Here is a 26,667-nt window from a genome sequence, read left to right on the forward strand (position 1 = left end):
CACCTCACCTGTGGCATATTTTTAGTTCCTGGGCTAGGGGTTGATTTGAACTGCAGTTGTGGCCTATGCCAAGCAACACCAGATCCGAGCCACATCTGTCACAATGGGAACTCCCATAGGTAATATTCTGTCACCTACACTACAACTTGCAGCAATGCCCTAGATCCTTAACCCACTGAGCAAGGCCAGGGATCAAATCCAAATCCTCAAAGATAATATTTTGGGTTCTTAACCTGCTGAGCCACAATGGGAACTCCCATAGGTAATATTCTGAGCTGTATTTTTTTTTTTTTGCTTTTGAGGGCTGCACCCATGGCATATGAAGCTCCTGGCTAGGGGTCAAATAAGAGCTACAGCTTCTGTCCTAAGCCACAGCCCCAGCAATGCTAGAGCCACACTGCATCTGTGACCTGCACCATAGCTCACAGCATTGCTGGATAATTAACCCACTGAGGAAGGTCAGGGACTGAACCTGTGCCCTCAAGGATACTAGTTGGGTTTGTTACTCAAGAGTCAAAATAGGAACTCCTATGAGCCAAATCCTTTGGTTTTTCAAATACTGAAACCCCCGCCAGGTGGGAAAAGTTAACTGTATGTGGACCACAAGTATGAAGACCCCAGACCATGTGGAACCAGAAGTTTGACGGTGACTCCATATAACTCACCACCAACCAATCAGAAGAATGTCTGCAAACTGATCATGTATACCTCTCCCTCACTCTGTCTTTAAAAACCTTTCTCTGAATTCAGGTCTTTTTGAGCATTAATTAGCTGCCCATGCTCCTTGTTTGGCGTCTGCAGTAAACACTGCACATTCCTTCACCACAACCTGGTGTCAATAGATTGGCTTTATCGCACATTGGTGAATGGACACAAGCTTTCGAATAGGGTTGTTTAGCAGTAAGGAATATGGGTTCTGGAGCCAGAGGCCTGAGATAAAATCCCAATTTCTAACTGTGACTTCACATAAACTATTTAACCAATCTGTGCTTTGCTATTGTTTACCACAGGGATAATAATAGTACCTGCCTCACAGGTTATTGAAGAGTTAATATTCAAAGTGCTTTCTTCAGGGCCTAGCACATGGTAAGAGTTCAAAAGAGTTAGCTACTACTATTATTTTACTTAATGGCCAGTTCTGTATATTGGCATGCCTCATCATGCTGAAAAATAAAATACTCATCAACCAGAATAACTGACAAACTTGTTCTGGCCAGTGAGCAAGCACTCAATGCCCTTTTCTAAGTTCAAGTGGTCCTGGCCATTCTAATGGGAAGCAGTTTTCAGAGAAGAAATCGTTGGCTGGATAGGCATTGCAAGTGTTTGTTATAAGTATGTTCAGAAGAAAACCTACCATTGGTTTTCATAAATTTTTCAGTCCCAGCCCAGCCTCCTCCAAATGTATATATACCTGCTGTGTACCCAACTTCTACATTCACCAATCAGTTTGATTGACTTGGCTTCTGGTCTCTTGCCTTTCTGGTCTCACTCAACTCACAAGTCAGATGCATTTAACAAATATTAGTCATCTAAATATTACACATACCCTATTTAAAAATAGATTACGTTGGGAGTTCCTGTGGTGGCTCAATGTTAATGAACCCAACTAGTATCCATGAGGATGTGGGTTTGATCCCTGGCCTTGTGTTCTTTCCTGGTCCTAGAGAAAGGAGAAATGCCAATAAATTCATGGTTCTTTTTCTTGTCAGTACAGCCTTGAAGAAAACCTGAAATTGGATTGGTTGTTGGCGCCTTGCAATGGCATGTAAATAAGCAATGAAACTTTAAAATTCACATGTCACAACCTCAGTTATCAGGCTTTATTGGATTTCTGTTATTTGACATTTATTTATTTAGTCTTTTTAAGGCTTCACCTGTGGCAAATGGAAGTTCCCAGGCTAGGGGTCGAATCGGAGCTGTAACAGCCATAGCAACTGCCAGATCTGCGTGATGTCGGCAACCTACACCACAGCTCATGGCAAGACAGATCCTTAACCCGCTCTAGCAAGGCCAGGGATTGAATCCATGTCCTCATGGTTACCGGTCAGGTTTGTCACTGCTGAGCCAAAAAAGGGAATGCGGTGTTATTTGACATTTACATCCCCATTTATTTACTTTTGAAGTGTAAATACAAGCTCATAACAAGCTTATAAACGTTGTGTCCATTGTTAAGCATTAAGCACTCCCTAGGTGGAATACATATATGGATATAGCAATAGATAGGGAGAGAGAGATTCAGAGAGAGATTGATACATATTATTACTACTATTATTATTATTAGGGCCACACCCACAGCATATGGAAGTTCCCAGGCTAGGTGTCAAATCAGAGCTGCAGCTGCTGGCCAACACCACAGCCACAGCAATGTCAGATCAAAGCCATGTCTTCCACTTACACCTCAGAGCAACATGGGATCTTTACCCCACCCCACTGAGGGAGGCCAGGGATTGAACTCACATCCTCATGGATACTAGTTGGGGTGGTTACCGCTAAGCCACAAAGAGAACTATATTATGTTAAATATATGTATTTAAATATTTGTATACTTACAACTTATGTTTCCTGTAGCCTATCACTATCCTTAAAGGCTTCAATGGTTTTATGAAGTTACTGATCCTATCTTCTCTTTTGAAGACTTTAAAAAAATGGGATTAAATTTTAATGGATGACTTTTGGTTATATGTCAGAATATTTTGACAATTGAGACAATAAGACAACGGTGGGCAGAGGTTGATTGCAAAATATAGAAATTTCCGTATTTGAGTATTTTCACGAAGAGAATGAATGGTTGCATGCCCTGGATATTGTAAGCAATTGCTGGTTGACAGTGAGTTTAAACCAGGTTATGTACAGCTACTAAGCACCAAACAGTGGAAGAAGGCCATCTACTGAGTAAGTAGGAGTCATCCAGGCCTCAGGCAAAGTGGAAATGGGTCCCAAACAGAGGGAACACCTGGGATAAAATAACGAAGTAAAATAAAGGGGCAGAGGGCGAGAGATTTTATAGCAACGGGAGAGGTCAGCGCACCCAAAGCGAAGGGGGCAATGACTGTTGGTGGGAGCCTCAGGCTCAGACGGGAAAGACCCCGAATTGGGCCATTTCTCCGTTACCTTCCATGCTGTGGAGGTTTCTCCACCAGAGTGGGATTGGTGATGGACCGGCCGGGGGGGCGGAGCTTGGGAGGGACTAGAGGGAGGGAGGCGGGGAAGGCGGGGGAGGTGGAGGGGAGAAGGGGGCGGGGCGAGGGAGCCGGAAGGCTGACGTGCGTTGCTTACCGCGCCGACGGCAATGGCGGGAAGCGAGGCTGGCAGCCGAGGCAGTTCTCCTCAGCCGCATCACAGCGACTGGGGTCGCCTGGAGGCTGCCATCCTCAGCGGCTGGAGGAGCTTCTGGCAGTCGGTGGGGAAGGAGAGGGCGGCTCCAAGGGCCTCTCCGGAGGAGGCGGACGAGGAGGGCAATCCGTTGTCGCGGCTGCCGGTGAGCGTCGGTCGCCGGCCGCGGAGGACCCAGGGCCGGGCCGGGAGGGGCGCTCGCTTGGGCGGCTTCGGGGGTCCTCTGTGGGCCTGGTCTGTGTCTCCTCTGTGGGCCTGGCCTGTGTCTCGCCACCTCCCTACAACCATTCCGGGCAGTCTCATCAAGGGAGCAGCAGATGAGCAAGAAAGGCCGTGGTGTTGACCGCTGGTGCCAAGCACCTGGCCTAAGGTCGCCGCGAAACTCACCTTCAGAGGGCGCCCTGGTAACCAGCCACGTCACCCTCAGGGTTTCTACCCCCGGCACAGGTCCAGGGACAGGGACACCCCGAACTTCATCAGGTTAGGGAAATGTGGAATCCGTTCCAGACGTTCCGGTTAGCATGGGAAAGCATCCAGCATCTGTATTCTTAGCATCTTCCCAGGCTCCTTGTACCAAAACACCTGGGGGTCCCGCAAAGCACTCTCCGAGGGTTTTGCAGCTTTTATCTTACTGTATATTTCAAGTAACAAACCTGCCGGTCAGCTGAAAACAAATGACTAATAAGTTACAAGCGCCTCAAGTTACAGCAGGCCAAAAGAATAACACGCATCGTTTATTGTCAAACTTTTCAGGTAGATGGGAAAACTGAGAGGAGGAATTCTTAGAAATTATTAAAATTCTGTATCTCAGCTAGGCTATTGACACCACCCCGTCTAATGTGCATCAGGAATTGAAAACTGCAGGCTTAAATTGCCTCCAGATTCTCTTCCTTGCCAAAGTTCTTTGAAATAAGGGAATTTTATGGAAGAACTCTGCTGACATATTTACTCTTTGATCAATGGTAAAATGGGAAGTTTATCCACTTGATAAAGATTTTGTTTTGAAGAATAAATTATTTCATTAATTTATTCAGGTAAATGATGTGGCAAAAAATATCCATGGGGAGAAATTAAATGAATTGGTTATTTTCCTTGAAAAATACCAGAACATCAGATGTTTTTTAGGAATGTTTCAGTGTCTCAAAAATTAAGTGTTCATTTATGATTCTGTCTGGGTGGCAGGAAATTAACTTAAGGATGATAGATTTAACCTTTTTGGGGGGGAGGGTTTAGGCCACACCCTTGGCATATGGAGATTCCCAGGCTAAGGGTCTAAGTAGCTGCTGGCCTACACCACAGCAATGCCAGATCTGAGCCGTGTCTGCGACCTACACTACAGCTCACAGCAACAAGTGATCCTTAACCCACTGAGTGAGGTCAGGGATGGAACCTGGGTCCTCCTGGATAATAGGTTCATTTCCGCTGAGCCACGATGGGAACTCCAGATTTAACTTTTTTTTTTTTGTCTTTTGTCTTTTTGTCTGTTGTTGTTGCTATTTCTTGGGCCGCTCCCGCGGCATATGGAGGTTCCCAGGCTAGGGGTCGAATCGGAGCTGTAGCCACCAGCCTACGCCACAGCCACAGCAATGCGGGATCCGAGCCGCGTCTGCAACCTACACCACAGCTCACGGCAACGCCAGATCGTTAACCCACTGAGCAAGGGCAGGGACCGAACCCGCAACCTCATGGTTCCTAGTCGGATTCGTTAACCACTGCGCCACGACGGGAACTCCCAGATTTAACTTTTAAAAACATGGACTATTAAGTCGATCTTTGGTTATCTAGTATAAAATAGTCTTTGTTAATTTTGTAGCTTATTATGATGGATTTAATTATTAAAATGAAACACTGTTCAGTTCACCTTTGGTCTCCTAGTATAATGTAATTATTTGTTATTTTGTAATTTATTATCAAAAAGCTGTTTGCTAAGATAAATTATTCATCCCTTTTACCTACTTGTTCTTACCTCTATTACAGATTGATGTACAGCTATATATTTTGTCATTTCTTTCACCTCATGATTTATGTCAGCTGGGAAGTACAAGTCATTATTGGAATGAAACTGTACGAGATCCAATTCTGTGGAGATATTTTCTGTTGAGGGATCTTCCTTCTTGGTCTTCTGTTGACTGGAAGTCTCTTCCAGATCTAGAAATCTTAAAAAAGCCTATATTTGAGGTCACTGCTGGTTCATTTTTTGACTACATGGCAGTGTAAGTATCTAATTTTATGAATTAAAAAGAAGATATTAAATTTGACTATATTAAAGTCAATAGTCTAAGTTAATTTCTTTCATGAATTTTGAGTCTAAGTGTCCTTTTGTAAAAATTGGGGTTAAGTAACTTCCTTCATAGAAACCTTCATAGCTTTCACATTTTGTTGTTTTTCCTCTAGTACCTGACTAGAGTATTTGAATAATTATAGATAGTTCATATGGCAAGAAGTAAAACTTCTTAAAAATTTTACTACCTTTAGTAGAACACTTATCGTTTTGTTAATGGTAAATACTTTTCCATATCCAGAAAAAGGATGGCCAGAGTTCAGAAAGCGGTTCTTTTGCAGGCAAGAAAACCATTCTTAAGGTTCTGAGAAATAAGATTTTGTTATCACCTGAACACATTAACCCTTTTGAATATCATGTAGGTGAGAGAATTAATGTTATTGACCAACTATAGTGTATTGCATTCTGTGATGGATTCTCTGCATATGTTTAGCTATTCAGTCCTCAGCCAATAAGAAGTTTCTTCCATGAGTTTTGGATGTGGAATCGAGGTTCATTGTGGTTATGGATTTACCAAAGGTCATATAACTTATAAGGGATTGTTCACATTGGAACCCTATCATGCTACATTGAAAATATGTAATGTTGTTGGTTCTGGATATAACCTGCTTTATTAAAAGACCCAAATTTCATACATTGTAAGTAAAATTTAAAGAATATTTGTGTTTTAGATAAGAATTTTTTGCTGTGCTAGATTTAATAACTACATTAGGATTTTTTTCCTATTTTGTTTATTTAAAATCTTTCCTTTTTCCAATACATATGCCATGCATCAGGTCTTGTGAGACTACTTGATTAAGCTGTATGTGATATATATAAGTTTAAATAAGAGCTGCTGTGCTTTCACTTTGTAGGTGTTACCTCTGTGTTGTCCCACAGCCAACTATAACACCAAGAGTATTGGTGCTATGGAACCACGTTCTCCCTGAGAAATTAATAGTTGTAGTAACTACCATATTGATCATATAAATTATTTCTGACCCTTAAGACTGTGGGTTGATTGTTACTGCTCAAATATTGTAGATGAAAAGACTGAAGTTCAGACTATAATTGGTTTATATGACTAATTAAAGTGGTGAGGCTTGGCCACATCTACCTAGCTTCAAAGTAGATTTTTTTTTTCCTTCTTGAATTACAAGATTCCTAGGTAAAGATGATTGTTTTGCAAGATTAGTAATTGTCTTCGCCAGTATGGTTTAAAGGCCTTTAGCTTTTATTTTGATTTGAGTAACTTCGTTTTAATTTTTGATAGCATGTTGAATTGCTAGTTCAGAAATTTATAGATAATGAAAGAAGTTGTTTCTTTCACATGTCTCTTAGTTTGCTGTGTTATATTTAAGGAACATTTGATCCTTCTTGTACATTAACATTTATTGAACTGTTGCTGTTAATAGAAATACCCTAAAATTTTTGGTTATATTGGTAGTTTTAGTAATTTTTTTTTCTTTTTTACTTTTAGGGACATTTATGCTAACTATCTGTGTACTTTATCTTTAGCGCAGGGTTTCTCAATCTTGCCAGTATTTATGTTTTGGACCAGATCTTATGGGAACTGTCTTGTGCCATGTAGGATGTTTAACAGCATCCCTAAACTCTATCCACTAGATATCAGTAGCAGTGCCCCACTCTCCCTGCAGTTGTGATGACAAAGAATAATCCAGACATTACCAAATGTTCCCTGGGGATGCTAAATCTCCCCAGGTTGAGAATCACAGCTCTTGTAGTGAATTTTAACCACTGAAACAAGTGCTAGAGCAAGTGTTTGATGAGAAAATCTAAATGAAAAGTTAGAAAGTAACTACTTCCTGGAGAAGGCTTCCTCAGCTTCTGGACCACTACTACTCCCATAGCATTTTTTCTTTCATGGCACTTGGCATACATATTAAAATGGTGTTTGTCTTTTGTTGCCCTCCATGAGGACTGGGACTCTTTAATCCTTGTATCCTGTGTGTCTAGCAGGTTCTCAATAAATTGTATATTATTGAATGAATAACTAGCTAAGTAAATTTTTGCTTCTGTTAATTTTCTAATTGTGACAATTTCATACAGCTATAAAATGTGCTGTCCATATACAAGAAGAGCCTCAAAATCTAGTCGTCCTATGTATGGAGCAGTCACCTCATTTTTGCATTCATTGATCATTCAGAATGAACCACGATTTGCTATGTTTGGACCAGGTTTGGAAGAACTAAATACATCTTTGGTGTTGAGCTTGATGTCATCCGAGGAACTTTGCCCAACAGCTGGTTTGCCTCAGAGGCAGATTGATGGTAATTTTCATGTTAATCTACAGTACAGAATAGTTGAAGCACTTTGAGCTTGACACTAATGTTAAATAGAAATAAATTAGTTTTTTTAATTAACTCTTTGATGTAATGAAATATACTGATTTGGTACATGGGAGGCCATAAGTCCCTATAGACTGAAAGAATTAATTAACTTTTGATAAGAGGTAAACTTCCTATATTCTTAATCCAGAATATAAGATTATGTGAAAGCAAATAACATGTTGTTAGAATGTTTTATTGGTACACTATTTACCATATTTTATTTTTAATTTTTTTTTGTTTTTTATTTTTATTTTTGGCCGCACCTGTGGCATATGGGAGTTCCTAGGCCAGGGATTGAACCCACACCACAGCTGCAACCCAAGCCTCTACAGTGACAGCAAGCATTGGATTCTTAAGCATTGCTCCGCAGGAGAACTCCCTACCATATTTTAAAAGAATTTTAACAGTAAAACCCATTCGGTATCTACTGTGAGCATAGTACTCTGACATATACTGGGATTTCAAAACAAAAAGAGTTAAATTATCATCTTCCCTTTATTTCTATGAAAAACAAAGGCAACAACAACTGTGTAGTTTGGTAAGCAAGATATATAAGAAACATAGTGTAATCTAGCTTCTGCTTTACTAATTTGTGGAAAGCACCTATTAGCTCCTAAAGATGCAGAGATTTGGAATTCCCATTGTGGCCCAGTGGAAATGAATCTGACTGGTATCCATAAGGATGCAGGTTCAATCCCTGGCCTTGCTCAGTGGGTTGAAGATCCGGTGTTGCTGTGAGCTATGATGTAGCTTGCAGATGTGGCTTGGATCTAGCATTGCTATGGTTGTGGTGTAGGCTGGTGGTTGCAGCTCTGATTTGACCCCTAGCCTGGGAACCTCCATATGCCAGGGGTGTGGCTCTAAAAAAAATGATAAAGATGTGGAGACTTAATGCAAATAACATTAAAAATCTCCTATCTGTCCCACAGGTATTTTGTCTAGGTTTGGGCAAAGACAAATATAGAGGCGATTAGAATATGGTTTAATTAGCTCCTATGTAGAAAAGTAAGGGTCAGAGAAGGCTCTGCATTTAATGATGACTCACATGAGTCATTGAGTAGGAGTAGGCCATCAAAAAAAAAAAAAAAAGACAAGGTAAAATTTTCTAAGCAATGAGGACTACATTTTTAAAGCAGAAAGTTCTGGGTGTGCATGACACACTTGAAGTAGCTCTGTGTATTTAGAGTGGAGCCACGTGAGAAGGTGCTTGTATGCCAAGCTTAAACATTTGAGAGCTGTTGAAGGATTTTAAGCAGAGAAGTAAGATGATCGACATGGCATTTTAGATAGATTACTCTGGCTCCTGAGGGAAGAACTGATGAGAAGGGGCTATAAAGACATGAAGACCTGTTAAGAAACCACTATGATATTGTGATAAAAATGTGAAGGATATAGACTTGACTGAATGTGTATTAGAATAAGGATAACTCCTGGTTTCTGGTGATTTTCATATTAGATAATGGTGCCTTCACTAGGTTAAGGAAACACAGGAGGAGGAAGAGAAACTTTGATATAAGTAGAGATGCCTACTATAAGCAGTCCACTAGAATGGAAGGTCCATTAGGACAGAAATATTGTCAGCATTCTTCTTAGCTGTATCTGGTGCCAGGCACATAGTAGGTACTCAATACACATTTGATGAATGACTTTATGGATTGTTTTATGCATGCATATCTCAAGAGAAAGATCTGGGCTGGAAATGAAAATTTGGGAAGCATATGGAGTCCACATGGACTTGGAAGTTTCTGAGGATAGAGGGGAGGATTGTGAACCAGATGTTGAAATCTTCAGTGAATGTTTGGAGGAAAAGATTGTCAAAAGGAGATTCGTAAATGACAAGATCAAGAGAGGGAAATGGTACTACAGCAAAATTGTGTGTCTCAAAGAGGTGGAATTTTTTTAGGAGGGTTGGTGAATCATGGTTAAGTCATGACATTAAAAAGTAAAGAGAACACATGCTCCATTTCTTTACCCTGAGATATGAGAGAATAAGCAACTTCCTTACTTGAGAGTCCACTGCAAGATAAATGGCACCTAGGGGCAGTCCAATTTCAGATCCGACCATGGGGTGGAAGGAACAATATGGGGATGTTTGCTGATTATGAAATGGCAGTTTCATTCTCCAGACAGCAGCTGGAGTGATTGTTTGAAAATGCCCATCTAATTGTGCCTTAAGACCCTGCAAGGTCAGGGAAGAACAGAGTGATGGCCCATTGTCAGGTGGTACTGAACAGCATGGAAATCATATTGGGCTGAGGTTAGATGTATTGAGAAGGTAATTTCTGGAAGTTAACTGTTGAAAACAGCAATCAGAGATATAGTAGAATTCTTTTCTATGATCTCTTTTTGGAGGTCCCTGGTCGCCAGAGGATAGGGTCACTTTGCCTGGGATGCTTGCAGTTCCAGCCACCAAGATCTCTATATATATATTGCCTGGAATGGTAACGTGAGATGGCATGGCATGGCTTCCTTAAATATCTAGATTGGTTATAATGCAGGTATTAAGGATATGAAATGTGGAGTTGTTCTAATGAGGTAAGTAGAGGCCATATTAAAGTTTTTTTTTTTTTTTTTTCTCTAAAGAACAGTGGCTTTGAAGGGAAGAGGAATAGTTAAAGTCATGCCTTTATTTTTTATTTTTTTCTACGCCTGCAGCATATGGAAGTTCCCAGGCCAGGGATCAGACCTGTGTCATAGCAGTGACCCAAGCTGCTGTACCACTGGAGAACTCCAACTAAAGGCATTTTAAAGCAATCTCCAGCTGTTGTCAGAAGAATGGATAGTATGGGGCAGAAGTGGATTTAGGAGACTAGTTAGAAATGACTGCAGAAGGGCAGGTGAGAGATGATGATAATTTAGACTAAAAGGTGGGGTGTGAAGATGGAGAGAAGTAGACAGATCTAAGAGGACATTTATATAGCAAAAAGAAGTAAAGCCAAGGAAGAAGTGAAAGATCTTTCCAGGAGATAAGAGGAGACTCAGCCCCTGAGTGTTAACACAGCCAAAGGAGGAAAGGAGTTAAAAAAGAAGGACAAATAACAATGCTCAATGATTTAGATAGAACATAGTAAGAAGATAGTGTTTAGCATTTCTTACTTAGCCGTCACTCTACTAGGAGTTTTACATATGTTATCTCATTTAATGCTTAGAATAACCCCTAAAAGCATGTATTATTTCTATACTCTGTTGTCAAAACTGAGGCTCACATAAACATGGGTATGTGTAGCAAATTCAGTATTCTAGCCCAAGTCTATTTTAAATTTAATTGTCTGCCACATTTCCGTTATTTTGTAAGGTGCCATAAAATTAAAAACAGCTTTTCAGAATGAGGAAAAAAGGCCATTTCGTTGAATGTATACACAGAGTATAAGACTGATGAGAAACATAAAAGGAAACTTAAGTCTTAGTCTTGAGAATGAATGGTAGTAACTGTTGGGGTACAGCTGCTGCTGCTAAGATGATGATGAAGTTAATGACAATAGTGATGATGGTATGAAAAGGAATGTTAAAACCTAGCAGGTTTTTATTCTTTATCTGTAGTTTTAAACTGTGTGAATGAAAATTGCATAGAGCATCTTTTCTTCAACACAAACATTTTATTTTATCCAAAGTTATATATGACTTGTCATAGAGTTTTTTGTTTGCTCTTTTTGCTTATATTAAGTAATTTTTTTCATTCTGATCTTTTGGTGTCTTTGTCTTTATTAATGACTTGTTTTGATAATTATAATTATTTCATTAGGTATTGGATCAGGAGTCAGTTTTCAGTTGCACAACCAGCATAAATTCAACATCCTGATATTATATTCAACTACAAGGTAAGGTTATCTACTTGGCAGCCTCCCTGAGATGTCAGGAATGAACTATTTTAAGGGGATGGAGCCTGTTTAATGTCTATGTTATATATTTACATTTTTTTTATAGAAAGGAAAGAGATAGAGCTAGAGAAGAGCATACAAGTGCGGTTAACAAGATGTTCAGTCTACAGAATGAAGGGGATGATCAACAAGGAAGCCGGTACAGTGTAATTCCACAAATTCAGAAGGTGTGTGAAGTTGTTGATGGGTTCATCTATGTTGCTAATGCTGAAGCTCATAAAAGTAAGCATTATCTTATTTTCTTTTTAAAAGCACTTTCTTTGCAAAGCAAATAAAATGTGGTTTTAGGCTTTACTGTGGTTTCTTAAGAATATCATGGCTAACTATCAATGTGATTCTGTTATTACTGCTAATATTGGATTCTGAAACTTTGATGTGCCATTAGGATCACCTGGGATCTTGTTAAATACACAGCTGCCTGATATTTGCCCTGGTGCATCATGACTTACCGATTTGGGTTATGTCATGGGCGTCTGTTTTTTTTGACAAGTGCCTACAGAATTCTGATAAATGCAAAAGTTTGATACTATAACTACATAGTATTTTTTATATGCTTTTGCACTTTTTGTTATTGATGATTTATTTGCTTTTGGTGCTGTTCAAATAATTTATACAGATAACTGAAAAATTTTACCTTTATTTTAATTATCCAGATAGTAGAGAGATGTGTGGGGTGAAGTATTTACTTTAGTTAAGTAGATTAATTAAGAACTCTCTCCAGTAAGTTCCTGTCATGGCTCAGTGGTAATGAACCCGCCTGGTATCCATGAGGATGTGGGTTTGATCCTTGGCCTCACTCAGTGGGTTAAGGATCCAGCATTGCCATGAGCTGTGGTGTCGGTTGTAGACTCAGCTTGGATCTGGCGTTGATGTGACTGCGGTGTAGGCTGGCAGCTGTAGCTCCAATTCGACCCGTAGCTTGGAAACTTCCATATGCTGTGGGTGAGGCCCTAAAAAAAAAAAAAAAAGAAAAAGAACACTTTCCATATATTCTGAATAATTGCCATATAAATAACATGAAATTAGTATTGTAGTTTCTTTCCCAAATCCTTTGTGAACCAGGTAGGACATACATATACAACATATTGTTCTCACTCAGAACAGGGTAGCAGCACACCATTGCCAAAATAATTTAAAATTTATGATGCACTGAAATCAACCGTACCAACGAAAGCAAAATCCGGCTCAACTACTGACTAGTTAAACTCATCCTACTGTATAAATGACCTAACAGAAGAAGAAGCATGCCCACTTCTAAGAATAAATCCTCTTTATATCAGTCTCTCCTCTTCTTCCACACAAAACATCTACCATTTAATTAAAAATTTTAAGATACAAAAAAATCAAAATGAAATAACTCATTGTCAAACCAGTCAATGGGACCATACCCAGAGATAACCTGGATGTTGCATTCTTATAAAGAGACATTAAAAGAACTATGGTTAATATGTTAAAGAATCTAATGCAAAAGGTGGAAAATATATGCAAACAAATAGGCATTTTCAGCAGAGAGAAGGAAGTTATGAAAAAGTAAAATGGGAATGCTAAATATGAAAAATGTTAATAGGTAAATAGTTCCTTCAGTGGACATGTCAACAAACGAAACCTTTTGTGAACCTGAAGATAGATAAATTGAAGTTATTCAAACTAAAACACAAAGAGAAAGAAGATTAGGAGTGGAGGACAGAGCATCCAAGAGCTGGGGGAACCTATTAAGTGGTCTAATTCAGGGGTTAGCATTTTCTTAAAGGTCTAGGTAGTAAATATTTTAGGCATGTGAGCCATAAAATCTTTCACAGTTATTTACTTTGCTATTATAGTGCAAAGGTAGTCATAAACAATTTGTAAATGAATGGGCGTGGCTGTTTTCCAAAAAAAAAAAAAAAATTATTTATACAAACAGGTCTGCAGAGTGTACTATGCTGACCTCTGATCTCTATGTAATTGGAGTCCAGAAACATGAAGGGAGTAAGAACAGGGAAAAGGAAATTTCTGAATTTCAGAATTGTTAAAATCAACCACAGATCCAAGATTCTCAAATAACTCCAAACCTGATAAATAAAAAATACAAATACATCATAGCCAAACTGACGAAAACTAAAGATAAAGACAATTATCTTGTAGGCAGCCAGAGCAAAGCAAAATATACATATAGAAGGCCAAAGACAAGGACAGAGACTTTCTGAGAGAATTTTGCTGCAAGCCTAAAGGCAGTGAAGGGAAATCTTTATAGTATTGCAAAGGGTGGAGAGAAATCTAATATCTGGCAAAGATATCTTTTAGAAATGAAGGTAAAATCAAGACTTTTCAGACAAACCTGAGAAAATTCATTATCAGAAGATTTGTATTATAAGAAATATTAAAGGAAACCCTTCAGGCAGAAGAATATGATACCAGGTAGAAAACTGCATCTACCAAAAAAAAAAAAAAAAAAAAAAAAAAGAGCCGTGGGATAGAAACAATATAGCTACACATAATTTTTTTTCTAATTTTAATTTCTTTATCATTATGTAAAGGAAAAACAGTAACAGTGTATTATGGGTTTATAATATTTTAAAATACAATATAAGGTAACAATAGAATACAGCATGGAAAGGCAGAAATGGAAATGTAGTGTTTTAAGTTTCTACATGTGAAATTGTATAATACTTTTTAAAGGTAGACTGTTTATTATAAGTTTCAGATATACACTGTAAAGCCCTGAGCTGAAACTAAAGTATAACAGAGGTATAATTAAATAAGCCAGTAGTGAAGATGAATGGAATCATTTAAAAAAACTCAATTCAAAAGAAGGCAGGAAAAGAGGGAAAAAGGAACAAAGAATAGATGGGACAAGTCAAAATTCAAGAGGTATATGATAGATTTAAATGTATTGTGTTGATACTTACATTAAATAGTTGTTTTCTATTAATATATAACAAGTTACTACCAAACTAATGGCTTAAAAATAACATCTATTTAGGATTTCCCAGTGGGTTAAGAATCCACTGCAGCAGCTCAGGTCACTAAGGAGGCTTGGGTTTAATTTCCTTGAGGGCATAGTGGGTTAAAGGATCTGACATTGCTTCAGCTGTAATTCAGACTCAGATTCAATTCCTGGCATGGGAACCTCCATATGCTTTGGGTGTGGCCATTAAAAAAAACCAAAATCTGTGTATTAGCTCAGATTTCTCTATGACAGAAGCCTGCGTACAGCATGGGTGGGTTCTTAGCCTAGGGTCTCACAGGCTGAAATTATGGTGTCAGATGGGTTGCATCCCTTTCTGGAGGCCCTGGGGAAAATCTGCTTTCTAGCTCACTTAGGTTATTGGCTGAATTCAGCTCCTTACTGTTCTAGGACTGAGGCTGTTAGTTGGGGGCTGCTCTACTAAAGGCCATCTTCATTTCTTGCCATGTGACTCCCTCTGTCTTCAAATCTAGCAATGGAAAATCTCTCTCAATAGGAAGAATCTCATCTTTTTTAAGGGCTCCCCTGATTAGATTAGGGTGACAGAGGATACTCTCCCTTTTTTGAAGTCAGCTTTATTTTATAATGCAGCCTAATTATGTCAGTGATATCCCATCATATTTACAGATTCCTCCCACATTTAGAGGGGAAAGGATTATACAAGGGTATGAGTCATTGGGGTTATTTTAGAATTCTGCCTACCACAGAATGTCAGTGATTTATATTCCAGTGAAAGGCAGGGGTTGTCAGTTTGGATGAAAAGTTTCTATGTTTACATATATGTATACATAAAAAGGCTATATGTATATATATGTCAACTATAGGTTTCAGTTTTTAAAACTAATGTCTTTGAAAGAAAGGCTAGTGACAGCTACAGAATTTGTGAGAGGAAAATATATCAACGTATTTTTGCTTTTGTTTTTATGTTTTTGTCTTTTTAGGGCTGTACCCGTGGCATATGGAAGTTCCCAGGCTCCGGGGTCAAATCAGGGCTTGATCTGCAGGCAAAGCTGTAGCTGCCACAGCCACAGAACACCAGATCTGAGCTGGGGATTGAACCCACATCCCCATGGATGCTGGTCAGGTTCTCAACCCGTTGAGCCACAGGGGAACTAAAGTATTTTTGCTTTTAAACCATAGAGATATCTGAATGGCACTGATTTTGTTCTAATTTCACCTAAATTCCTCTCCTTGCAAGGCTGATTAATGTAGTTTTATGAAAGATCGGTAAATGAACACAGCAGTAGAGACAGATTGTTATCTTTGGATCCTGGTAATTTTTTGCTCTCCTTGTTTTTAATTTAATTTTATTATTTTTAAATCATTACAAATAACGCAAATTAAGGGTTTTGACTGCATTCCTTAGGACACGAATGGCAAGATGAATTTTCTCGCATTATGGCAATGACAGATCCAGCTTTTGGATCTTCAGGAAGACCAATGCTGGTTTTATCTTGTATTTCTCAAGCTAATGTAAAAAGAATGCCCTGTTTTTATTTGGCCCATGAGCTGCATCTGAATCATCTAAACCACCCATGGATGGTAAGGTCCTTTTTTCTCTGGTAAGAAAAATCTTATTTTTCACTCTACTTTTTAATTGATTTTATTTTTTTATTCTTTCCTACTCATTCACTTTAATAAAAATAGCATTCTGAAAGCCAGTTTTAGTAGCTTATTCAGTGGGAAATATTTAATTGGTATCAAAGCTGAGCTCCAAGCTTCATATTGGTGATAATTATAAGACAGAAGAGAAGATGGTATTTTTTATCTAAGCTCTCCAGAAGGCAAAACTTGAGTGACTCACCCAAAGTTTATTGGGGTTTTTTTTAGTTCCGTTCTTTTTTTAGTGTCTAGAAAAATGTCATGCATAATTATAAGATTTTGGGCTCAGTTTCTTATTGATCGTGGTCTCTCTTATCTGCTTATAGGTTCAAGATACAGAGGCTGAAACTCTGACTGGTTTTTCGAATGGCATTCAATGGATTCTTGAAGAAGTAGAATCTAAGCATGCAAGATGATCCTCCTTTTAGACCTTGAGAACTGAAAGCATTTGAAACTGGCTACTAAAGTCATGATGTGGATGTTTGCTCAGTCAGCTTTCTGCCCTGCCTTTTTGCAGGTAGGCTTTCTACTGGATAGCTGTAACTGCTGTGTTTTTTTTTTTTTTTTTAATATATATTTTTTACTTTTTACTTGAAATCAGTTACAAGAAACAAGTTTCATTGCTAGTATTTAGCCCCAAGATGAACCTTTTAAGATTTTTTGATAACTTTTATATTTTAAGTATTAAATTCTGAAAAAAAAGTTTGTGCCTCTTTCATTCTTTGTGACTTCTGTGCTTTTCAGTTTAAAGATTTGCCCTAGTGAGGGATAAGAAATTTGCTAAGTTTTCAATAGATTCTTTTCAAGGATCCTTAACTGGTTATCAGAAAATGAGTTTTTATCTATTTTTAATAAAAATACTGCTTAAAGGCTGGAATGTTCACTGGAATTTCGCTTACTGTTATGGCCATACAACTTCTGTGTCTTTTCTGAAACAGTAGGAATTAACTTTATATATCATATTCAGTACTAATTTGGTGAAAATAAATGAAAGATCTTGCTATTTTAAAATAACTTTGAAAGCTTGTGAAGTACTAAAGCCAAATTTTATTCCTTATTCATAGAGAAAACATTCCAGAAACTCATATAATCATATGACCTCCTGCTCACTGATTACTTGCACTTTGCACAGGAAATGTTATAGCCCTCCTATGTCATTGAAATTGAGGAGTTTTAAAATTACAATAAAAGGTGTAGTCTTCTTAGTGGTGCTGTTGCACCCAAGGTATAGCCTCCCTCCTGCCAGTGGGTGCTGTTCCAAAGCAAGAGCTCCCACTTCTTGAGTCCACTTATCCTGCACTTAGTTTCAGTAATTTGTGGTTGGGGGCAGAATGAGAAATGTGGACCTCCTGCTCCTCCTCAGACGACAGCCCTCTGGTTTGGAGAGAGTGCTGTTTCCTTGGCTGCCCCAGTCTAGAATGGAGATATCTTTCTGAGCTTTCTTCTGAGCTGGAGAAGGGAAGGAGGGAGTGGGTCTTGGTTCAAATACCACAGACTCTTGTTGTTTTTACTGAATTTCAGTATTTGAAAAAAAAAAATATATATATACACACATATACATATACACACACACACATATATATATTTGAATAAATATTTCTTCATTTGCTGTATGCTCGTAGGAGCATTTACAGAGATATTAAGGATTCTTTAAAATTAATTTTCTCTAGTTTCTCTAGGGAGCTATTACATGGAACTCTTTATACTGTTATGCCAAAAGTAGATCCCCCTCTTTTTTATTAAATCACTGTAATTGTATTGCCTCATTCATTCCTGATGTTGGTAATTTGTGTCTTTTTTCTTCACGATCAGCCTAGCTAGAGTTTTATTGATTTTATTGTTATTCTTTAAGGATCAGCTTTTGGTTTTATTGACTTGTTCTATATTTTATGGCCATATGCTCTAATCACAATTTTTCTGCTTTTTAAATTAAAAAAAAATATAAAGCTATAGATTTCCCCCCAAGCCCTTTTTAGCTGCATTCACATGTTTTGTTGTATGGTATATTTATTGTCATTCAGTTAAATTATTTTCTAATCCTTTGTGATTACTTTTTCAATACAGTGATTATTTAGTGGTATTGTTTTAGTGTTATTTAATCTCTATTTCCTAGATACTTTGTTATTGATATCTAATTCAGTTCTAATTTTATCAGAGAGCAAACTCTGTAAAAGTTCAGTCTTTTTAAATTTTTGAGACTTGCTTTATGGTCCAGCTTATGGTCTCTTCTGGTGAATGTACCACATACACTTGAAAAGAGTTCAAACTATATTTTATAGTTTTTTGGTGTAATATTTGGTATCTATCTATTAGGTCAAGGTAGTTGATAATGTTCAGATATTCTATATGGCTATATTGATTTTTGTATACTTGTTTTATCTGTTACTAATAGGCATTAAAATCTTCAACTGTGGTTGCCTACTTTTCCTTTTAATTCCATCAGTTTTTGCTCCATGTATTTTGATGCTGTTTTTTGCTGCCCACACATATATGAATGTTTATTTTCTTGATGAATTGACCCTTTTATCATTATAAAATGTCCTTTTTGCTCTTAATACCCATTGTTTTGAAATCCATTTTCTAATGTAACTACTTTAACTTAAAAAAAATATCGTTCTCATGGTATATCTTTTCCATCCATTTATATACAACCTAAATCTGTCTTAAAATGTAAAGTGAATCTCCTATAGATAAAATATAGTAAATCTTACCTTTTCTATTTCCATTCTGGCAATTCCTACATTTCATTTAGAATGTTTAGATAATTTACATTGAATAAGGTTATTGATATGATTGGAGTCAGATCTACCATTTTATTATTTGCTTTTTTATTTACCCCTTCTTCACCAATACTGTTTCCCTGTTCCTTCTGTTCTATTTTGAATTATTTTAGTTTCTTTTAGAAATTGATTAAAATTTTTCTATTACCTTTTAAGCATATCTCTTTGCAGTTTTTAGAGGTTGCTTTAGTAATTGTAACATATATACTTTTCAGTTTTCTTATAGTTAATATTGTACCAATATGTGTAATATGTAGAAATGTAACTGTGTTGGACCTATTTTTCTCACCACTCTTTTTTGCTAACAGCTGTTGAATGTATTACCCTTACATATAAGCCCCAGAAGATAGTATTTTTGATGACATAGTCATATGTATTGTATGTATTATAAAGAAATTAAAAGAAAACAGTTTTAAGAATATTAAAAGTAATCTTTTATTTTTTTGATATATAGGCATACTTTGTTTTTGCACTTCCCTTTATTGTACTTCAAAGATACTGCTTGTTTTACAAATTGAAGTTTTGTGGCAACTCTGCACTGAGTGTTTCTATGAGCACCGTTTTTCAGCAGCATTTGCCCACTTTATGTCTCTGTGTCACGTTTTGATAATGATCACAATATTTCAAGCTTTCTTATTATTATTATGCTTGTTATGGTGATAAGTGATTTTTGATGTTACTACTATGATTTGCTGAAGGCTCAGATGATAATTAGCATTTTTTTAATAGTGGGGTTTTTTTTCTGTCCATGCCTGCAGCATGCAGAAGTTCCTAGGTCAGGGATCGAACCCTTACCACAGCAGTGACACCAGATCCTTATCCCATTAGGCCACAAGGGAATTCCCAGTTAACTGTTTGTTAATTAAGATATTTACATTGTGTTTTTAGACATAATACTGTCACACACTTACTAGATAGTATACTATAAATATAACTTTTGTGAGTACTTTGTGTGTATAACTTCTGAGTAGAAACCAAAAAATATGTGTCACTTGCTTTTATTGAGATATTTGCTTTATTGTAGTGGTCTGTAACCAAACTTGCAATATCTTTGAGGTGTGCCTATATATAAAATCCTGGGTTGACAATTTTATTCTTTCAGAAATTTCATGATATTCTTTTGTTCTCTTCTAGCCTCTGTAATTTCTGATAAGAAGTCATTCACTAATTGCATCTTTATTCCCTTGAACTGTAATTTTTTTCTGCTTTCAAGTTTACTTTTTATCTTGGTTTTCAATAGTTGTACTATAGTGTTCTTAGGTATGACCTTCTTTATATGTATCCAACTTGGGAGGTTTTTTTTTTTTTTTTTTTTTTTTTTCTTTTTGTGGCTGCACCTGTGGCATATGGAAGTTCTCAGGCTAGGGGTTGTATCAGAGCTGCAACTGCTGGTCTATACCTACACCACAGCCACAGCAATACCAGTTCCAAGCTGCATCTGTGACCTGCACCACAGCTTGCAGCAACACTGGATCCTTAACCCCCTGAGTGAGTCAAGGGATCAAACCAGCATCCTCAGGGACACTATATTGGGTTCTTAACCTGCTGAGCCATAACAGGAACTCCCAACTTCAGAGTTAATGAGCATATCGAATATAGAAATTCATGTCATTTACCATGTTTGGGAAGTTTGAGGTCATTACTTCTTCAAATATATTTTCTTCTCCATTCTCTCCTCTCTTCTTCTTCCCTCTTAGGTTTCCATTGCGTGATGCCTTTAAATGTGTTGTTATTTTAACCTGTCCCTGAGGCTTTGCTCATTTTTTTTCAGTCTTTTTCTCTGTTCTTCAGTTTGGGTAATTTTGTTGATTAATGTTCAAGTTCTCAAACTCTTTCCTCTTTCATCTCTATTTTCTTGTTAAATAAATCCCCTGAATTTTTAATTTAGATATTGTGTTCTACAATATCCTTTTTTTCCCAAATTTTATTTTTCTTCTCAGATTTCCTTTGTTTCATTGGGAGCATAATTTCTTTTATCTCACAGAGAATGGCTGTAATGACTGTTTTAAAATCCTTGTCTGCTAATTCCAAAATCTGGAAGAGTTAATTTCAGTTGATTTTCTTTTATTAAGGGAATGAGTGTCATTCTTATTTATTTATTTATTTTTGTTATGTTGTGGAATTTTGTATTGTATCTTGAAAAATATAAATGCTGAGTTGTGGAGACTCTTGATTCTGCTGTTTTTTTTCCTAATGGGTGATATTTCTTTCACTTAAACAATTAACATGGTTAAGCATAAATTCCAAACTGTCCCTTGGGCAGTAGTTCCACTCTCAGCGCATATCCTTTATTTATTTATTTATTTTTTTAAAGTGAGCATCCTGAATTGGTTTTGAACAGAAGATTTAGCCAAAGATATAGACAGAGAATTTAAGGATTCTCTTCCTAGATTTTTCTAAGACTCCTCCTTTTCTTTCTAATGGCTGCAGTTGCACCTTGGCAGTACTCTCATTCCCCATGCTATAAAGGCTGTGACTTTTCTACCAGTTTTCCATGCTGCAGTGTATACCAATACCTACCCCTAGTCAGAAGTTTTTTTAAAAACGTAGCAAATTACTCTGTAGAAATTTTCAGAATGTATACTCCATCAGAATTTGCCTTCTCTTCACTATTCATTGGTATCAGATAGCTGCCTTTTTGTGTTATGTTCTCTGCAGAAGAGTTAGTCCAGTAGGAAATTGTTGAGCCAAAAAGCATTTTGATGTTTTAGCTATATCTTGTTATATTATTTTTTAGTAGTTGCTGTAGAAATTATTATGGAAAACTGCAAATAAAATGTTGGGTTGACTTTTTTCTTTCAGGACTTTAAAGATAATTCCATTCATTACCTTTTTCTTCCATTGGATGAGTCATACTTCCCTGGCTGCTTTAATTTTTTTTCTTTGTTTTTAATTAACAGTTTTTTTGTGTCTAGGTGTGATTTCTTAGTCTTGAGTTAAACTAGAGAACTGAACCTCTTGGATCTCTGGTTGAATATATATTATCAGTTTTGGAAAATCTTTAGCCAATATATTTAAATATTTCTTCTGTCCAGTTCTTTCTGGTTTCTGGGACTCTCAATTACACATATATTAGATCATTTGATATTTTGCCTCCCCCCCAGTCTCCAATGATGTTATATTTTTTTATTCATTTTTTTTCTCCGTGTTTCAGTTTAGATATTTTATATTGACTTGTCTTTGAGTTTACTGTTCTTTCTATTCTGTCTAGTTTCTTATATCATTCATTTAAAAAAAGTTGATCATATTTTTTAGTTCTAAAAATTTCACTCTTTTAGAGCTTCCGTTTTTTCTACTAAAACTCTCTATCTCTTCATTCGTTCTATCTTTTCCACTACATTCTTTAATATATTTAAATGTTTTTTTTTCTTTTTTCTTTTTTTTCTTTTTAGGGCCACACCTGCAACATGTGAAAGTTCCCAGGCTAGGGGTCAAATTGGAGCTGCAGCTGCAGCTGCCAGCCTACACCACAGCCACAGCAACACTAGATCTGAGGCACATCTGTGACCTATGCCACAGCTTACCGCCACGCCAGATCCTCAACACGCTGAGCAAGGCCAGGGATCAAACCCACATCCTCATGAATACTAGTCTGGTTTTTAACCTTCTGAGTCACAATAGGGACTCCTAAATATTTACTTTAAAAATTATTTTTAACTAATTTCAACATCTAGGTCATCTTTGATCATACCTCTGTTACCTATATTTTTTCTTGTTTATGGCCATGTTTTTCTTATCTCTTTCTTTTTATGTCTTCTATTTAAAAAAAAAAATTTTGCAGGGAATTTTTCCTTAAGAGAATGGTAGATTGTGAAATAGATAATACTTTTTATTTTTTCTGTTTTTTTTTAGGTAAGTTCATCCATCCTTCCTTTTTTCATCAGTCAGCTAGGTTGACTTGGAGCTGGGCCATATCTTTATTTAACCTATGTCTTTTACAAATCACATCATATTTCTCATTTTCTTTTATACCAATCCCAATATGTTATGCTCCACCAACTAATATTATTGATATTATTATATGAAAGGGAGTTGGGTTGCCTGTATAGTCAGTTTCCATTTATTGCTGGATGTAATTCCAATAGGACTCTGAAACCTAAGCATGAAACAAAACTGTGAGACATTTTTCTGCCCTTTTTGTCTCTTACCAAAATTCCTGCCTGTGTGGGAGAATTGGTGGGTTCAACAACTTGTTTTCACATTTGGAGTTCTCTCTTTTGCAGTATGTTGTGCCAGTCCTTTTTGTCATTAAAAGCTTTAGTGGTGTTTTTCTTATCTCAAGAAAATCTCTCTTCCTATGATAGGGCTGTTATTCCATCCATAGATACCCAGGATATATAGTTGGTCCCATAAAAGCAATGTAGCTTTTATCACTAAAAGAGTCTGTTTCTCTTTGGAATTTAGTTTATTTAGAATACTTTGTATCTACTAGTCTTTAATGGCTTAAAGTAAAATATTTTCATTTTATCCTGTGTTTTCTTGTTTCAATAATGATCTTTTTGACCTTCTACATTATATTTGAAAATAAAATTCTTAGTGTTTTTTTGTTTGTTTTTCGCTGTTTAGGGCCGCTCCTGCAGCACATGGAAGTTCCCAGGCTATGGGTCCAATTGGAGCTATAGCAGCTGGCCTATACCGCAGCCACAGCAATGTGGGATCCAAGCCGCATCTGCAGCCTACACCACAGCTCGACCTACACCACAGCTCATGGCAATGCCAGATACTTAACCCACTAAGCAGGTCCAGGGATTGAACCCTCATCCTCATGGATACTAGTCAAGTTCGTTTCCACTGAGTCACAACTGGAACTCCTCTTAATGGTTTTTATACTATCTTTTGAACACCTTCTGAACTATGATCTCCTAGATTACAATGTTCATTTATTAAAACATTTCTAGCATTATGTATACACCCATCTGAACTTTACTTATTTAATTATTATTATATATTGTGAAAAGTTCTCAGGTAATCTCATTTTCCTCATGATTTTCATCATTATTTCATTTTTACTCTATAGTATGATGACTTTTTTACTGGGTTTTTTGGTTTGCTTTTTGTTTTTGAATCGAGTTGTGTTTACTTTCATATATGATCTTTGGAATAAGTCCTCAGCAAATTTGCATAATATATGAGGTCTGACTCTTGTTACCAATCTCATCAAATTAAATTTCCTATATTTAAAAATTCTCAGCTGCTTATCATCTGTATGAGAAGTTGTTAAAGGGAGTATAACCAAGACCTAAAAGCATGGTCTTGATTCAAGTCTTAACTTTATTACTTTGTGATCTTGGGCAAGATTCTTCTTTAACACGACATTGGAAATCAATTATACTTGAATAAAATTACAAAAACAAAGATTCTTATCTTTTATGTGCCTGAGTTTCCCTCATTTATAATGTAGGTATTAAAATAATAATACTTGCCTCATAGGGTTTTTAAAGTGCTTAAATTAACATTTTAAAATACTGGACAGTGACTGGTAAAAAAAAGTGTTCCAAAATGGTTTGTTCAATAAATAATGTATTGATATATATCAAAATAAGTTTTTATTTTTAGTCTCCTAAGATAAGCCTTACATAAAAAGCCTCATTTGCTTAAGAAGACAGATAAAAACCAATTAGTAGGTAGATCTTGTAAGATTAATTCAGGGGGACTATAAGGTTCTTGATTTTTTACAGACATATAAAAATTTTAATTAAAATAGAAATTTGGTAAAGGAATATTTAATTTTTCTCTTTGCCATGAATAGCACTAATAATTGCACACCAGAGTACACTGAAGGTCATCTTCTATTTTCTTCTTATTTTTGCTTTTATGTACCTTATTTAAGGAAAATGCAAGTGACAGTTAAAAACAATTTGTCTCTCATTGAGTAGACTTACCAAGATCAGTCCCATTATTTTATTGTCTGACTTCTTTTTCATTTTTAATGTTTTATTGAACTAGAGTTGATTTATACTGTTATGATAATTTCTGCTGTACAACAAAGTGATTCAGTTATACCTGTATACACATCCATTCTCTTTCAGATTCTTTTCCCATGTAGATTATCACAAAATATTGGGTAGAGTTCTTTGTGCTATATAGCATATTTTTCTGAGCTTTTTAATAGAAGAAATTACATATCAATACATTTGTTATGGTTATTTAGTTTGTATTTGTTCTAGGAACTATATATCAATTGTGGCATAAGGACAAGATTTTTTATTTATTTTGTCTAATTTTGATATAAGAGAATGGTAAAGGTTCAAAGTCTTAGCTTATTTGTCAAATGATGCTCTAACAGATTCTCTTTTTTTTTTTTGCATTTACTGATGGCAGAACTTTTTAAAAGTTTTATTAAAGTATAGCTAATTTACAATACTGTGATAATTTCTGTTGTACAACAAAGTGTTCAGTTATGCATGTACACAATCCATTCTTTTTCAGATTCTTCTCCATTATAGAGTATCATTATAGAATATTGGGTAGAGTACCCTGTGCTATAAGCAGGTCCCTTTTGGCCAATCATTTCCTGTACCACAGTGTACATATGCCAATCCCAAACTCCCAATCCATTCCTCCCCTCAGCCTGTCCCCTTTGGTAACTACGTTTGTTTTCAGAGTAACAGAAGACTATTTTTAAATTCTGAAAAATATAACAGTGCTATCCATAAATTTCCAGAAGGTGGTACTATTGCTACATAAATAAAGATAGGATTTGTGACCCCAAAAATAGCTCTTTCAGCTTTTACAGTTTGATCAGATTGGATTTTCAGTAGTATTTTCTCAAGTGTATCCTAAAGTAGAGTAGTTTCCTTGATAATTGATTCAACCTAACACTAGTTCCTAGTGGATTAAATAAAATTAAGAGGTTTACACAGGACTTTTTAGAACCTCTAATATGCTGATATAAAGTGTCACTTAAAGAAGATCATTTACTGTTGGGCATTTCTCATACTTATTTTACTTATTATTTAATCCCCCTTTCACAGAATATATTTAAGGATATGCATGTATATCTATATATTTGAAAAAACTTGGAATAATTTTAGAGGAATTCAAACCAAATAAGTTATGATTTTAAAATATTGTCAAAGACAATCCAAAGTTTGGGAGAAAATTTTTATAAATGGTATGTATGATAAGGGAGTTATACTTGAAAAATGTATAAAGAGGAGTTCCAGTTGTGGCTCAGTGGTTAATGAACTCAACTGGAATCCATGAGGGCACAGGTTTGATCCCTGGCCTCTCTCAGTGGGTTAGGGGTCTGGCATTGCCATGAGCTGTGGTATAGACTGCAGATGCTGTTCAGATCCTGCGTTGCTGTGGCTGTAGCATAGGCTGGTGGCTACAGCTCCCATTTGATCCCTAGCCTGAGAACCCCCATATGCCACAGGTGCTGCCCTAAAAAGACCAAAAAAAAAAAAAAAACCACAGAAAAAAAGAAAAATTACAAATTACTAGTGAAAAGACAAATAAGAAAAATGAACAAAGGATCTAAAAAAAAAGCATCTCCAAAGAAGATATGCAAATG

At 36.5% G+C, this 26,667-nt stretch overlaps 1 protein-coding gene across 15 annotated transcripts in view; it reads left to right on the forward strand.

The window, feature by feature from the left end:
- The first annotated feature begins 3,263 nt into the window (after positions 1 to 3,263).
- The window catches only part of FBXO4 (F-box protein 4), a 416,918-nt gene continuing 393,514 nt past the window's right edge, over positions 3,264 to 26,667 (forward strand). For 6 of the 15 annotated variants that reach the window (XR_014831233.1, XR_014831234.1, XR_014831235.1 and 3 more), the window contains exons 1-8: positions 3,264 to 3,478; positions 5,311 to 5,546; positions 6,048 to 6,252; positions 7,664 to 7,884; positions 11,687 to 11,762; positions 11,869 to 12,044; positions 16,136 to 16,311; positions 16,698 to 16,888. Coding sequence is in view for 4 of the 15 variants with exons in the window: in XM_003133916.7 (XP_003133964.1) it covers positions 3,290 to 3,478; positions 5,311 to 5,546; positions 7,664 to 7,884; positions 11,687 to 11,762; positions 11,869 to 12,044; positions 16,136 to 16,311; positions 16,698 to 16,787 (1,164 nt within the window). In the remaining 11 variants the exon portion in view is untranslated. Of the gene's footprint in view, positions 3,479 to 5,310; positions 5,547 to 6,047; positions 6,253 to 7,663; positions 7,885 to 11,686; positions 11,763 to 11,868; positions 12,045 to 16,135; positions 16,312 to 16,697; positions 19,573 to 26,667 lie in introns of those variants that run through there. The other 9 variants (XR_014831230.1, XR_014831231.1, XR_002339734.2 and 6 more) reach the window with 7 other exon arrangements.

Source organism: Sus scrofa, chromosome 16 (genome assembly GCF_054392235.1).
Source record: "Sus scrofa isolate SSC_HxYL_T2T_F1_AM1 chromosome 16, Sscrofa_HxYL_maternal_Yorkshire_Landrace_v2.0, whole genome shotgun sequence".
NCBI classification, from domain to species: domain Eukaryota; kingdom Metazoa; phylum Chordata; class Mammalia; order Artiodactyla; family Suidae; genus Sus; species Sus scrofa.